Source organism: Lytechinus variegatus, chromosome 13 (assembly GCF_018143015.1).
Source record: "Lytechinus variegatus isolate NC3 chromosome 13, Lvar_3.0, whole genome shotgun sequence".
Classification (NCBI taxonomy): domain Eukaryota; kingdom Metazoa; phylum Echinodermata; class Echinoidea; order Temnopleuroida; family Toxopneustidae; genus Lytechinus; species Lytechinus variegatus.
This window is the reverse complement of record NC_054752.1, coordinates 7,933,126-7,947,524: the sequence shown is the minus strand read 5'-3', so window position 1 is coordinate 7,947,524 and position 14,399 is coordinate 7,933,126. Positions and strand designations below refer to the sequence as shown.

The window sequence follows — 14,399 nt, the reverse complement described above, 5'->3', positions numbered from 1 at the left end:
GTTGATTTGAAAAGAAAAATATATGAATGGTGAGAATTCTATCAAAAGTCGGATGGAAAAAAATAGTTAAAAGGTTTTGGGAATAAAAGCAAAACTTTGAAAAAGTCACAATATTCTTACTTCACATTTGATTTTGGTGGGATTATCAGCATTATGCTAGTTTTGTTTTTCTATTTTTTCTATTTATTCAAATAAACCTTTTGCTAGTGTGGACTCAACTTCTTTTTCATGCAGGATTACATTTCAGACCCTAATAGACATCTTTGGCAATGAGTTTCTTAACTTTCTACATTGAAATTTGACCATTGGATATTCTCCAAGACTGAGATTGAATATTTTGACCAAACTGATTTATTTGACTCAATATTTTTCATAGACCTGAAAAAAAAACAGATGGCACATCAGAGAGCGGCTCTTTGATCTAGGTATAGTCAGTGTGCATATCATCATCTGAGTTTTAATCTGATATCATTATGAAATGACACCTAACACTGGAGATATTGATCAGAAAAATTGAGCATAATACTTTGTAGTAAACATGTATACCTACTGTGTACGCCTACATAACACCAAAATATGTCAAATATTCCACACAGTCTCAGAAAACTATTGTGAAATGAAAAGCATGTTACCTATTCCACTTAAAAAAAAAAAACACTACAGATTTTTTTTCTCCATCCAATCCAACTGATTAATTTTAATTAATCGTCGGGAAGTTTGCAGAAAAATACTGACTGTGATCCGACTATAAAAGGGCATAATAGTGAACTCACAAACCCCTTGACATATTTGATATAATAAACTTGACCAACTGGTAACTATGGCATTGATAGTAGAGAGAGGGAGAGAGTGAGAAAGAAAGAAAGAAAGAAAGAAAGACAGAAAGAAAGAAAGACAGATAGAGAGGGGGAGGGTAAAATAGGAGCCAGGGTGGAAGGTTTGCACCTGTGCTAGAGGTGACAGGGGCGGGTTGGTGGTCCCCCCTAAGGGGCGCCTGAGGGGGGAGCCATTACCCTGTCAGGATCCCACCAAGTTTGACAAGTCCAGGGTTGATGGGGACCAGCTGATAGTATTTATTCCTGTCAAACAGTCAGGCCGCAACGCCGCACGTAATGAGCTATTGAGCGAGATTTATTGTGCGAGTTTTGAACGGAGAAGAGCTGGGAGCTGAAACGAGAAGTCACGAGAGTTTGCGAGAAAAAAAAGCATCCGGGATATCTAGCTATCAAACTGCGCATGTGCAGATTAGCGTCAAGAATGGTTGGGTAAGTTGTTCTCTGAAAAATTCTCTTTCGTTTGATATATAATTTTCATATTTTCCCCCTAATTTTGGACCAAAATCTTTCCCGCGAACTTGGTCTTGATTCTTAAATATTTTATGAGTGAAGTAGACATAGTATTACGTTTTCCGTGATCCTGACCCGTTCGGAAAACGAATTTATTTTCTGCGTTTATGAAGTTGATCCCTAGACTTTGACAAATCCATAAATGCCATAAAATTTTGGGTTTTTGATACGTAAATGATTAAAATTACGAGATAGAAACAACGATATTTTTCTCGTTTTACCGGAAGTGAGTGTGAACTTGAGCAGCGATGTGGAGTGAGGGAGGGTTAAAGCGCGCCAATCTCTGAAGGGTTTTTTGCGATGACGGTAGTGCGTAGGAAATAAGGTCAGTCCCACTCCTTGAAATTCACGTTGGTTGGCAATCGTACCCGTCTGGCCTGGTTTGCCCAGGCCGGCCATTTTTTAGTCCTCGCACTCGTAGCGTTAGTCATGTTAGTAGAGGACATGGCTTGGACTGTGCTAGACTGATGATAAATCCGTTGTTTATGACTTGATTTTTTTCTTTATTGCCCTAATTCTGATAGATGCCCTAATTAATAATGAAGGGTTCTTACTGGCATGCTAGGCTTAGCTCTCCACGGAGCCAGGAATTGTGTCCCATTCATGTGCGTGTATAGCAAAGAAAACTTACTTTCACCTTGAGATTTCTACTTCCTTCAGATAAAATAGCCCTAATTTGTGTAATTGGGATGCAACTTAATTTCCGACATTTCTCGGATATTTCATTTTTAAACAAGAAAAATATGAAAAGATGGGGAAAACTTGCCATTGTGCTTCCTCGACATTCTTGATATCTTTGTCTTTCGCCAACAGACGCCAAGGATACAGCACGCATATCTAGTCTTAGAAAAGAAGATGGGGCGTTGCTTGCCACTGACGATGTCACTGACTCCGCCAGCTGTAATTTTAGCTGATTTTAGTGGACCACTGCAATTTCAGTGTCGCCAAAAAAAACTTCAAAACAATAGAAAATGACAATAGTTAGACTTAGAGAAGATTTTCAAAAGTGCTATTTTGATTTATTAATGAATATAATAGACCTCACAGCTGACTTTTTAAGACTTTATACCGCTGACTTTTCAAGACTTTATACTGCTGACTTTTCAAGACTCTACATGTATACCGCTGAGCTGACTTTTCAAGACACTATACCGCTGATTTTTCATTGGAAAAAAATCAACATTAGAAAAAAAGTTTCCCTATTTGACTTTGATGTTTTTGACAACACTAGATGTCTTACGGGGTGTTGCAAAAAATATTAGCAATCAATCTCTAATATTCTGCTGCAGTTTTACAATTGAATGATCACTTTTAAATGTAGAAAATCAGATTACACTCCTTGTTTCATGGAGCAGATTAGCAATCAATTGCAAATTTGCATTTAATTGCATGGCATATGCTTGATTTCTGGAACGAAAATAGACTTGCAATAGATCACAAGTTTCAACACCCTATACATGTAGGTGTTGCAAATGCAGTGGTCCACTATTAATCAGCTGAATTTGCATTTACAACTGGCAGAGCACACAGTCAATATTTATTTTTTTTTTTAATTGAAAAGAACTGAAAAGAATTTGACTGTTTATGGGGGGGGGTTGCATAAATTTTGGGTAGGTTTGTGATAGGGAAAGTGTTATGGGGTTAAAGTTTCATTTTTGCCCAACTTATTTGAACATCATATCGGCACTTGCCCTGGCTCCGTTGAGAGTAAGCTCACGTAGTTGAATGATTTTTACTAAGAGCCTCGTGTCAAGCTTTACTTGATGGTCAATGCTAACGGAAATTTGAGCCCCATGCCTGTTTTTCAAGGCTTGATCTTTATATTGTAGCAAATGTAAATGTAATAAATACCCCTTATACCTACAGAATTATTAAGTCATATTTTAAAGGATTTTTTTTTTCATGTTTCAGGTTTTCCCAGCCCGAGCCATTCGCTTTGTCAGAACCATCTTTATCTAGGCGGAGAGTCGTTATATTAGGTGACTCGATTGTTCGAGATTTACAGGATTATTTTACACACCTAGATATAGATTACGAACTTGAAGTTTTATGCTTTCCTGGAGCAACCGTTAGAAGTTTGCGGAACAGAATTAGAGAACTATATCCACATTACGAATCTTCAACGAGCGATGTTATCATCCATGTAGGGACTAACAACTTAGCCCACAGTTGTTGGGAGATTGAGGAGCCTCGTTTTCTCAATCTTTTTAATACCATTAGAGAAATATTCAGAGGAGCACGTATATCTTTCTCATGTATTTTGCCTCGATGGGATTGTCAACACCTACATGATTTGTCCGTTATATATAACAATGAACTTCACACTTTATGTAGAAATTTGAATTTGTCTACGATCGATTTGACTGAGGATTTTGTCGACAGTGATGATCTTTTTACCAAGGACTTCGTTCATTTGAATAAAGTTGGGAAAGCAGTTTTTGCATATTTGTTGGATGCACATTTAATTCATGCCGTCCATTTGAACAATTCCCCCAGCAGCCTTACAAAGAGGACATTGAATGTGTATATTCCTCCTGAACTTAAAATTCTGCATCCTAAGAGAAGGAAATGTTTGAAAAAACCTATTCAAAACAAGTCAGTTGTAAGGAAGGTTCATCAAGTTCCAAGAGGAAATACACGCAATAGGAGGAAGGTCAAGAAGCCAAGAAATGCTGGAGGGGGGTACCAGTACCCAAGGAAGACTGCAGCGATTCCCCCACCACCTGAACTTCCACCAAATCGGCACATCCCAGAGAAAATTTTGGCATGGATGCCCTACATTTCCTCAAATGATCCACGGTCCTCTAAGGGAGGATTGGACAATCTTCCTGCCCAGAGGAAACTATATGTCCGAGAAAAGTTGAAGGCGAAACGACATAGGCAAAGGAAACATCAAGCTGTTCGTCGGCGCAAGAGGAAGAAGGTATACTTTGCTGTGGAATTTCTTTTTCAAATACAATACCCTCTCGGGTCTCTTATAATATAACAAGCAATTTATGTTTTTCTAGTTTGATATATTATAATTAGAATCCTGATATACATTGGCATTAATCTTGACCAAGATAGAGGGAACACTTGTTGAACTGTATCAGACACAAATTAAGTTTGTGCTTATGCTATAGTCTTTGTGAATGTACTCTCGGAAAAGTGGTATGATACATGTAGACATTTTAATTCGGACAAAATGCATGTGCCTAGGCCTTTCTTTATATGAAGTGAGCATCTGTATATGAGCATTTGACAAAGACCTTAAATTGCTATGTGTAATATAATATGTTATTCTTTGATGCGATAACTTGATGCACTTAATTTATAAGGAAGGGGTTTACATGTAATATAATTCAAGTAAAATTGATTTAATTTCAGCATGTTTTTAATGTGCATGTTCATTTTGTTTACCATTTGATGATTTCTAGTGATGTTCCATTTTTTTAATCCATTAATATGTTTTATTATTTCCTTCTTCTACAGGCCAAGGATTACAATTACTTGGAACACACTACAGTACTCTGTCAATATTCAGCAGTAGGAGATCTTCCACATAGCCCTCTGCAAGTTCCAGTGCTGCCATCATGCCCATCAGATCAATCGGGTAGGTTATGTTTTTTACGTATAAAAAAGCAAATAAGAAGTATAACAAGTTTTGTTCCATGCCAACAAAATTATTTCACAGTATGGAATTGAAAAACAACCATCAATGCTTCAGTTTCACTTGTAATAGATATTGGTCTTTGTAACACATTTTTTAAACCTGTGTTAAATCATATTAAGCTGATGAATATTTTGGACACATCCACTAACAGCAAAATTTAAGCCCTTTCCCATGTGTGACTCATTCGTTTTGCAACTCTCATAATGCTGTTTAATGCACTTCTTTGCATGTCATGTCCAGTGTACGGAGAAAAATCCAGAGGCTTGTTTATATCTGAAATTCAAACAAAATAAAATAACCAAAAGCAACATCTATTTCATTATATGTATAATTCTTGATAAGATTATTTAATAGACTGGATATCTTGCAATTTGTCTCCTTTTAGATCTGCATCCCGATGCACCCACTCCTGATCATCCACAAGCTGTGAAGGCTTCACAGTCTGTCCCAACAGCAACTTACGCGTCAGATCATGTGACTTCACGAGGTCTTTTTCCAGCGCCTGTTCCGTCAATGGGACTTCCTTCAGAGCCGGTGCAATTGACAGATCATCCTCCGGACATGGCACATGTACGTGTACATGTAGATACCCCAGAGCCTCTTCCGTCAACAGGACTTCCCTCAGAAAAGGTGCCTTCATCAGGTCGTCCTCCAGACATAGTGCATGTGACTACCTCAGACCCTGTTCCTTCAATAGGAATTCCTTCAGAGCCGTTGCAATCGACAGATCGTCCTCCGGACATGGCACATGTAGCTACCTCAGACCTTTTTCAGTCAGTGGGAATTCCTCCAGAGCCGGTGCAGTCGGCAGATCGTCCTCCAGACATGGTTCTCACTAGCAGTGTATGTAATGTACAAATCACAAATATTTCCTTGTCGCTGGGGTGAAGACAAAGCAAGGACCACCCTGTCAAAAATCATCATGTGGTCCTTGCTTCCTTTGCACAAAATCTGCCATGCGATATTTCCATCTATGTTCAATGAATAACAAACCATTGGTTTCTTTGATTAAAACTACTCACCCCGACATTCAAGATAATGTTTGTATTTGTAGGCCCTGTAAACTGAAATATTCTAAAAAGCTGAAAGATCCTATTTATACTCCTAAAAAAACTCGCAAAAAGGAACGTAGTACTTGCTTTTTATCACATTATGAATTATGTTCTGAAATTTCTGAACGAGAATGCCAGTGTAGTCTGGCTTCTTTTAACACTGCATTTTCATTAGATTGTGCTTCCATACCCCCTACAGTGTCTTTGTGCTTGAAGCACAGGTCAGAATTATCTCATTCGGAAGTTTCACAAACTTACAGATATTGTTCAGCCTGTGAGGTTCAAGTAAAAGAATTTGATAAAGCATATTCATGTTCCACGTTATCTGATGAAGAAGTGAATAAGATAAGGAAAGATATCAATGATAAGTTCATGATAAAAAATGATGATATTTTATGTCCATCTTGTTATAGATTTTGCCATGGTAAACGTAAAAAAACAGCCATATCATTTAAAGGAATGGAAGCTGATTTAAAAGAAAGCAGTTTTGATAGAAGTAGCGATGAAATGGTATTATCAAAAATACTTAATGAAGTATATTTGTATGTGTGTAAAGTTTGTCAGGAAGATTGCTGTTTTTTATTTACTTCTGTATATGAACATTTTCTCAAACTTGTTAAGGCCGAATCAGAGGATGAAAGACAAGAAGACCATTTACATAAAAGTAGTATATTTATAAAAGGGAGGATTATTCACCAGTTTGGCAGTCTTTTAAAATCACATACAAGTGCTCGTAAGAAAGGAACTTTCTTTTATAAGTCAGATATGTCTCAGGATGAAATTATAAGTGCTTGGCATTCATCACATTCAAAACTTAGATCTGTGACACAAAATGTCAGTAGTGAGGACAGAGATCCTGTGATACCCATATTTACACATTCTAGTTCATCAACAGAGGTTAATCTACAATTTCGAAATGTAATTCATGAATGTAATAATTCATTGCGCCTACAAGCAAATAGTATTACAAAAGAATTTATACAAGATCCATTATCACTTTCTGATTTTGACATGAGCTCAGCTGTATCTTATTTTGATCCACTTGTTTGGAATACTATTTGTATTTTGACAGCAACTCATGAAGAAATGAATTTCTTTAACCGGTCTTCTCTTCAAGTTGATAAAGAGTTTTTAGAGTTTAATTCTGATAAAACGCAAGGTGGTACTCGAAGAAGGCAAAGAAGGATAGCTTGCATATTTCTTATGCAATACATTTTGAATGATGAGAATGGTTATCCATTGCATATCATTATTGCTAATTGCATAAAGAAGCTGTCCCATTCTTCAAAGTTGCTTAGGATTTTAAATCATATTGGTTTAGCATGCTCAGAAAGCACACTAGATAGATTTTTAACTGTCATTCATGATCAGCGTTCTGAGGCAGGCCCACTGTCACAGCTTTCACCGTCTGCAGTAACATTTGTTTCTATAGATAATGTTGATGTATTAACACCTTATGCTGCTGTCACCGTTGATAAGTCAAGGAGTTGGCACGGGACATCTGTAATGGCCCAGCAACCTAAACCTTTGACAGAACATTTGCACCAAAATGAAAAAATTAACAGTGATCCTCCAGTTGCTCAAATTACTGAAGATTTTGATGTTCCTAGTACAAGTGAATCATTCTTGTCAAAGCCCCCTGCAAAAATTAAAAAACCTAGTGTTCGTAGACGATTAGCAAAATTCGATTCTCTTGATCTCCCTGGGCCAAAGTCCTTTAAACCTCCGCTTTTTAAAACTTCAATCAGATCTCAACTCTCCTCTGAACATTTTTCATTCACTGCAGAAGATGTCAACAATGAAAAGGTGCAGTATGATAGAATTATGTTGTATGTCATAGAGAGGCTCTATTATGTTATAAGAAATGAATCACCTGTTATTCCCAGTTTTAAATGCAAACTAGCACTTGAAGATAATCAAAATGTTGAACATTCCAAAATTTCATACATGTATGTCTTAAATGAAAAAGCAGATTCACCAGTAACTATTAAGCATACCCTTGGACTCCTTTATGAAACATTCAAAATTAATGAAACTTTAAATCATTTAGTAATTGCTGGGGATGGAGCCACTATACGTTTACTTCTTAATGTCAAGAGAGAATATGGAGAGACACTTGATTGGGTCATTCCATATTTGGGGGATTGGCACATCCTGAAGAATTTTCAAGAAGTTCTAATGAAAGTATTTTGGGATTCTGGTTTAAAGGATGTGGCAAAATTAACTCATAAACAATCCACACTCAGCAGTCTTGCCAGTTGCTCAAATTTTAAGCGAACTCACAGATTTCTTTTACAAGTATATGAAGCAATTTTCATGTTACAGTTTCATACTTTTCTTAGCTATAAGAGCGATAATGATATCTCATTTGATAATGAAATGTTTATAGACAAAGTTAAAGATGTTGTGTCATGTTTAGAATTTGAAGATGGTAGTTTTTCAGGCATTCCCAAGTTTCTAGATGCTCAGCAGGAATTTTACACAGATTCAGTTCAACCCATTAAAGAAGAGTTTTCAACATTTTGTCAAGAAATGTCAGAGAAATATGAAACTTTCCGATTTTGGAATCAGTTTTTGTCGAAAGATTGTCTTTCATACATCAATCTTTGGTTAGCTATAAGAACAGGGGATTGGAATTTAAGATTATCAGCACTAAAGTCAATGGCCCCATTATTCCATGCATTTGACCGTCAAAATTATTCATATCTGATACCTGTTCACTTGAGTCAGTTACATAGTCTCCCTGACTATATTTTGGATCATTTTGAAAAGGGGGCATTTGTCACGAGTTTAACAGGAGCAAACTATTCTCGAGTAGCTTTAGATGAAGCTCATGAAATGACTATAAATAAAGATGTTAAAACTGCATTTTCAGAGCACTTGCCAGAACATGTGGAAAAAATAGGGGCAACCTTGGAGTGCCAAGCAAAAATGGTTAACAATATTGAAAAACAAGTAGGTGCTAGTAGAAAGACTGTCTTTCAACGTGATCTTAGCAAATCTGTTGTTCATGCAGAATTTTCAAATGTTAAGGCATATTTCAATGTTTTGAGAAAGACGTCTATGTTTTCTCCTGTTCAACCAACCACTCTTTTTCATGTATTTTCCAATGTTTCTGCTAATCCTATTCAGCAGAAGGGTCTCCTGGAATTTCGGCAAATGGGTGAAGAAGCATATGATTCCTTGTGTAAAGTTCAGATTTTAAATGACACTTCAGTAAAAAAACCAGTTATCAGGAAATTCAGATTGAAAACATTTTCTAAAGAAAAAGTGAGAGCCAAAAAGGTGAATGATTTGGAGAAAGAAAAGCGCTTAATAACTTTGTGCTATAAAAGAACGATTGCATATTCCGAGGAGAAAAGGCTACCAATCTCCGATCTTTGCCAGTTTGTTGAAACTCCAAGGGCAATATGTCTGCCAAATGGCCTGCCTTACAAAGGGGCAAAGTCTGTCATTTATGATCAATTTGAAAAACGGTACACTTCCAAATATCAAATAACAAGTAGCAATACCAGTTTTTCTGATGCAAATGTCTGTGCTATCATTGAGGGAATGAACATTATATACTCGTCTCCTTTAAAACAGTTTAAAACTTTTAAAGATTATGCTGGCTTTCTCACACAACGATGGATATGCTCTTACTACCGAAGGGGGTATAGAGAAGTACGCATTTTATTTGACCAATATGACACTCAGGGAATATCTCCTAAGTGCGTAGAAAGAGGTAGACGGGATAGTGGGGATAATGAAAATACAGATGCTTATGAATTCATTAGTGACAATGTGCCTCTACCAGGTAATTGGATGAATTTCTTAAAAATAAGAAAAAATAAACATATGCTTTGTAGATATCTCTCTCAGTATTTCATAAATAATGTACAACAGTACTTTCAAAATGATTTTCAACTGTTTGTAACTTCTGGAGGATTTCATGTTGGAAAAAATGAAGATAGCGACTGGACAGGAGCAATGGTAAACATGAATGGAACCAAAACACATGAACTCATCCATAATCATGAGGAGACCGACTCTCAGATATGGCTCCATGTTGATGATACATCATGCAATAAGATACATGTCTATTCCATCGACCGGGATATTGGGATGATCGGTCTTCCTCTCAATTTTGAAGACAAAGAAGTTGTCATACAGTTCAGAGCAAAGGTTGGTGATGAGAAATTCCTCAACTTAAATGTATTACAGTCTGCTTGTGATAAAGATTCTGATGTCTCTCATTTGATTAAGAATGATATAAATGTTAGAAAATGTTTTCAAGTACTGTATATCTGTTCCGGGTGTGATTTTGTCTCTTACTTTGCCCACCTTGGTAAGGGTATTTTTTTCAAGACGTTTTACCAGTTTGCTTCATTTATATCTGGTAACCAGTCTACGTCAACACCTGGAAATTTATCTCAAACAACTGTTGGAAATGATTCTGAGTTGGGACTACTGGCCTTTTATCGTTTGATACTGTGTGTGTACTTTAATGCAAATAGGGCTTGCTTGCATAATTTCGTATCTCCTGTTGAACTGTTCAATAGCGTTTCTGGAAGTACTGTTCAGGAGCATCATTATAAAGCGCTCGATATTGTACGGCGAGCATCGTGGAAGGGTACGTACGAAGATCAGCTATTGCCCTCAGATGAGGCGCTACGTCTTCATTGGTTGCGTAGCTGCTGGGTCAGCTCTGTTTGGAATATGGTTAGAATCCCCAAATTTTTATATCCGGATATAAGAAATTACGGATATAAAGTGTCTGACAATGATGGGCATGTCGATGTTGCTTTTGAGTGGGATTCAATGGAAAACATGAGTCGTGTCAAAGAAAAGGTCTTATATCTCACAAGGGGTTGCTCTTGTACCAAAAGTAAGTGTGTCAACCGTCTTTGTAAATGTAAGAAACAAAATAATCTATGTGGTCCTGGATGCAGATGCAAAAATTGTGAGAATATATCACATACTCTGCATGCAGAACATGAGGATGATGTTTCTGATGAAGATGTTGAAAGTGACGATCTGAGTGTTATAAGTGATATGAGCAGCTCATCATTTATCGATGAAATGATAGAAGATATTGATACAGGTGCTATTTCAGAATCTGATGATTCAGATATTTCTGATATTTAAAGCCCACGTCAGAATCCAAAACTATATTGAATTCTTCATTTCCAATAAGGTCTCTAACAAAACTTGTTACAGTTGTCTTGTAACTGGGCTTGTTGATTTTGAGAATTGTTATACAAATCTAGATCTATATTAAGTACCATATTATTGTTTGGTTCATGATCTCAGGGAATGGAGAAAGAGAGTGCTGAATTGTGTGTTAATCCTATGACTGGAGTAGCAATACACTGAAGTGCATAATATAAAAGAAATGAAAAAGTGCTATGAAAAACAGTTATTCTTTCATTATTGAACTAGAATGCCAACATGTATTCTTCGTATATTTATTTTTTTATGATACATGACATGAAGACTTTTTGAGCATAAAGTTGGACCTTTGAAATTAGTCTTTAGATACGCTTGCCAGTCTTACATGTATGTATATATATATATGTATATATATATTTTAACACCTTGAATATACTCTATAACTTAGCCTTGCCAAAATGGTCACTGCCATTTTCTTGCTATCATTTTGTGCTTTAAAAACATATTTGTCTAGCTATCTAGATTAAGATTCATGAACATTTAGTTTTTGCCAGTCTAAGTACATCTCACCTTGTAAATATATAACTTATGCCAAAGAAGTCTGTAATATACTGTTGCCGTGCATATAGATTTGTGTGCTTACATGTATGTCTACATGTAGGTCTTCCAAATTGTTTTGGCCATATCATGCCTTGGACCATGAAACCGAACTCTTTGTGTCAAGGTTCCACAGTATTATTTTATGTATGGACATTTTTTTTATTTGGATATTCAGTTGGTTGGATATAACTTCTATTAAATATGCTTGCCAGTTTATGCATATGTTATGTAGATATTTTAGTCTTTCAAAACTAAGCCAACTATATCCAGTGGATGACATGTTTATGTGATATGTCAACCAGTTAGGTGTTTATTATAATTATTCAAAGCATGTGTAAAAGTACATTTAAATGTGTACATGTACATATATATTTTGTGGGAATAATTTGATGAATTGAAAGTGTTGATATCAGGAAAGACTCAAATTACATCCCATTTTATTTTTCTGTTATCTTGTCCATGCTGGAAAATAAGTTGTATTATCTTATGACAAATTTTGTCTTTGCATTTTTTTTATTCATTGAAAACAAAGATGAGAGATTTTTTTTTATCCATCTCTACTTCATGGAAAGCATGTGAGCATAGATGGAAGAGATATATTCCATTAAAGGAGATTGAAAGCCTGATTCTAAGTACTGTGTTAACCAAATACAATTCTGGTAATCATGTGAGCACAATGTCAACATTAGAAATATGCGAAGATGACTTAATACGTTTCTTTTGATCATGTGTTTCAAACTTAAGTGGATTTCTTTAATCCTAGTGTTCATGCTGTACGTCATAACCATGCAGTATCAACAAATATTTTTGACAAAATTGCAGTACATGTACAGTCACTGCCCAGTCATATATCAGTGAATCGTTTGCTTGAATAATCATCTTATTCGAAGATCTTTCATCTTTTATTGTCCCTTGTTTTAACATTTCATGTTTTAAGTCAAAGTTATTCAGTCCAAACAGACTTGACATAAGCGAGGACATTGACTTTGAATGTGCTCACAAATGCTAAAATTACTGCAAACACCACTTTTAATGGTATGTATATTTGTATTGTTGTTTCGTGGACATATTTTTTGTTAGTGTGTGATAAGTACTTACGCATTCCATTCATTGTCTTTCATTTATAATATATGTTGTTACCTTGCCAGTTATATTCTCATGTTTTTATGGTGCATCATTCATTAGTGGTAAGAAAAATTCATGTCACTTTGCTATCAAGCAGTACCTCAGAAATCAGTATTATGCACCTGTTTCAACATTCCCCTGGCATTGTAGGCCAGTCTCTGAACAATATGAAATAAATGTCAAGCAGTTTAATGAGATCAACTCTTCCTTCATTTCTCCATTTTTTTACTGTTTACGTACATGTATGTGTCATTGAGTTTGAAAAGAAACTTGCCAGATGAGCTGTGCATGGATGCATGAGTATGATGGTGTTCTATTGCACAGAATGTGTGTTGGACAGGGAGGGGCGTGGACAATCACATCATTAAAGACAATTAGAAAGTAAAACCCTGACAAGGACAGATTTAGATGCGTGGATGTGATGGTGTACTTGTACTGTACATGTTTGTTGGAAGGGGGTGGGCAAAGCAGCTGTGAGAGCCAAAAAAAGTTTGTGTATGATGAAAGTGTAAGGTCCAAAGAAGAAAAGGCATGTGTATGGTGAGGGAAAAAAGTTAGTTGAGGAGGAATTTAAGTAGAGCTCAGCACATAAACCCACAGATGGCGATGAACGTGTTCTGTGCCCCTTTCACTTGGGAAGGTTAATGAGTGCACCTTTGAAACAAGAAAACAATATTCTCATTTTTAGATATTACTACTTATGAAGGAAAAAAATTGTACCGGTAATAATAAACCTAGTCATGTGTATGGGGTATAAGCAGTGCCATGGGAGGGGGACTGAGGGGCTCTTGGCCCTATAACTCTTCACGATCCCCCCCACAAAAAATCAATAGAAATGGAAAAAAAAGGGTGAAATATATCACTTTCTGATTTTATGTCAAAATCTATCCCTATCACAATTTGGAATTTTCATTTTCAAAATGTGAATTTTTTGCTCGCTCGCAGGTAGTACATGTTACGAAACATCTAGCCCCCTCAAAATTTTCGGCTCATTAGTCATTCATACACCAATGTAAGTTCGAATTTTTTTTAAAAATAGTCACGGTGCCCTTTATTTAAAAAGAGAGGGTGCATTTTTTTCCTGTGCCCGCCCCGCCCCCCCCCCACTTTCAACTTCGCTCCGCCGGGCTTCCCCTCCCCCCCCACACACACACATCCAGAGGTCTGAAGATCAATTATTACATACACTCCTGAGAAGACATGACATTTTTTCATAGAAATATTTTTTTGACAAAAATTTACACGATTTTGGCCTGTTACAGATTCATGCAAACTCTTTGTACTTCAATAGGTTTTCACGAATAGTACGAGTTATTTTACATTTAATGTCTCATATAAATTTAATGCTCCCTCCCTTCAATGACTGTTAGTTAAATCATGCACTTCTGTAAAATGAGATTTTATTTACAAACAATGAGTTTCGCGGTAACGTTAGTTTGATGGGCCATTTCACCAACACGAAACACAGTATGT

General features: G+C 36.3%; 1 protein-coding gene across 1 annotated transcript; it reads left to right on the top strand.

Annotated features, from left to right (window-relative positions):
* The first annotated feature begins 1,092 nt into the window (after positions 1-1,092).
* On the top strand, positions 1,093-13,127 carry LOC121426199. The gene is made up of 4 exons (XM_041622404.1): positions 1,093-1,265; positions 3,258-4,269; positions 4,818-4,938; positions 5,384-13,127. The coding sequence occupies exons 1-4, from the start codon at positions 1,237-1,239 to the stop codon at positions 5,884-5,886; spliced, it is 1,665 nt and encodes a 554-aa protein (XP_041478338.1). The 5' UTR covers positions 1,093-1,236; the 3' UTR covers positions 5,887-13,127.
* Positions 13,128-14,399: the final 1,272 nt, after the last annotated feature.